The sequence below is a fragment of the Notolepis coatsorum genome (genome assembly GCF_963971535.1).
Source record: "Notolepis coatsorum genome assembly, chromosome: 12".
NCBI classification, from domain to species: domain Eukaryota; kingdom Metazoa; phylum Chordata; class Actinopteri; order Aulopiformes; family Paralepididae; genus Notolepis; species Notolepis coatsorum.
Window position 1 is genome coordinate 72,230,804 of NC_140176.1, and position 2,289 is coordinate 72,233,092.

General features: G+C 37.6%; 1 protein-coding gene across 1 annotated transcript in view; it reads left to right on the plus strand.

Moving 5' to 3' along the window:
- Positions 1 to 2,289, plus strand: part of LOC311237904 (disco-interacting protein 2 homolog C-like) — a gene marked incomplete at its 5' end in the record, with an annotated part of 107,099 nt that overhangs the window by 103,073 nt on the left and 1,737 nt on the right. The window contains 3 exon segments of the mRNA XM_084325878.1: positions 575 to 607; positions 609 to 659; positions 1,679 to 1,719. Of these exon segments, the coding sequence (XP_084182004.1) occupies positions 575 to 607; positions 609 to 659; positions 1,679 to 1,719 (125 nt within the window).

Below are 2,289 nucleotides of genomic sequence, written 5' to 3' on the forward strand. Positions count from 1 at the left end.
TCATCATCGAAACCAAGGGGCACAGCTAGCTGCAAGCGTTACGCTAGTATTGCCCTTTGGTTTCAATGAGGAATGCTAATAAAGCGAATAAACAATCAACTGAAATTCAAAATGTCAAAGTACTCCTTTAATCGACAAATCTGCAAAGTTGCGTTTCCCACATGCAGTCATGCTGAGGGTCCCCTTGAAACCTAGTGCTTACCATGAATGTGATTATAATTATTCAGAAAAAGATGTATTCAGTGTGGTAAACGTTGTAAAAAAGGATTACGCCAAATAAGACTAAACCAACCGGTGAATGGACTGTATTCTATACTGGAAATCAATTTGTTGTGCTAAGAAATTAAAGCAAAATTCTGCATCCACGTTGACTTATCGTTGACGGTAGACTAAAAAAAGTTACTTTTTATGTCCCGGTTTCTTTCCCATGAACCACCACCGCTGCTGTCAATCACAGCTCCTCCCACGCACCGTGACTCAAAATAACACTGTCTGTCCACACCTATTCCTGGTGGTGCTGGAGTCACAGAGAGTGCTGCTGACTCACTGCTAACCACGGTGACTTCTTTTTCAGATTCTGCCTGGTGTACGCATCATCATCGCCAACCCGGAGACCACCGGAGACCAAGGGTCCACTGGGCGACTCCCACCTTGGAGAGGTCAGTGGACGGACACACACACACACACACACACACACACACACACACACACACACACACACACACACACACACACACACACACACACACACACACACACGTCTCTCTCTCTTTCTCTATCTTTGTGTCTCCAATATAAATTGTATTTCTCACTTCATGTCTATCTGTCTGTTTGTATATATATATATATTAGATTAGATCAGATTAGATTAGATTCAAATGTATTGTCATTAGGGATGTCCGATATTATCGGCCGATATCGGCATTAAAATGTGATATCGGAAAATATCTGTATCGGTTTTCAAAAAAAAGAAATTTTTTTTTTTTTTTTTTTTTACATTTCTATAACCTTTATTTACCCAGGCAAGCAAGTAAGAACAAATTCTGATTTTATTTATTGTCAAAAGTATGCATAATGTTGTGTTAATTCCACAACAAGAGATATGTAATGTTAATTACCTGAAATTATTCCGTTTTTGGGGGGGGGGGGGGAACCCTGCATATATCGGTATCGGTTGATATCGGTATCGGAAATTAAGAGTTGGACAATATCGGTATATCGGTATCGGTAAAAAAGCCAATATCGAGCATCCCTATATGTCATTATACAGCACAAGTACAGTACAACGAAAGGAGGTTTGCATCCAACCAGAGTGCAAATGTGACAGTAAAGTGTAATAGCAATATACAATGTGCAGGTGATTAAACTGTTGTTGTGGAATATTTTAAATGAGCCATGACAGTGAACTGTAGAAATGAGATAGTCAGTTGTATATAAAAACATAGAACATAGTTTAATATCTGTGCTTCCACAGAGATCAGTTTATAGAGAGACATACGAGCGTCTGACCAGAAAGTGACCAAGAGGTCTGGTCAGACACAGATTTAAATACATAATTGAAATTACGTACATTAGACATCCAGATATGACAGAAAGGTAAACAAAATCTGGCCCTAGTGGGAGAAATGAATAAACAAGCCTTGGCTAGGCGGTGTTATTGGTATGTCTTTCACACCAGAGGCCAAATGCTCCTAACCTTGGTTCGTCGTTAAAGAGACAGTCAGACTAGTTTAGTTGGTCATATTAAACTAGTCAAGGCTATCAGAGATAGAATATGTATTTCAACACAGATTTATAATGACATGATAATATTTCCCTCACACTGTATATATATATATACATTAGTACTACCATATATATCTATTATCTTGATATTCAAAAATACTTTTATAGATCACAATATCGGTTTAGGTATGGAACATTTTATACAAATAAATAAAAAGGGTTAATCCAATCATCCATCACATTATACTGCAAGGTAACTGGGAGTATGGCACAGTCATCAAACATAAAACAGGAATTTTCTATTGACCCTCAAACATTAGTGTTATTGAGCTTTTTAGATGTGAAGCACCTCTATCACTAACTCACTCAGTCACTTGTGGTTAGCATGTTTCTCTCTCTCGCCTCGCTCTCTCTCTTTCTTTCTTTCTTTCTTTCTTTCTTTCTTTCTTTCTTTCTTTCTTTCTTTCTTTCTTTCTTTCTTTCTTTCTTTCTTTCTTTCTTTCTTTCTTTCTTTCTTTCTTTCTTTCTCTCTTTCTTTCTCTGTCTCTCTTTCTCCCTCTCTCT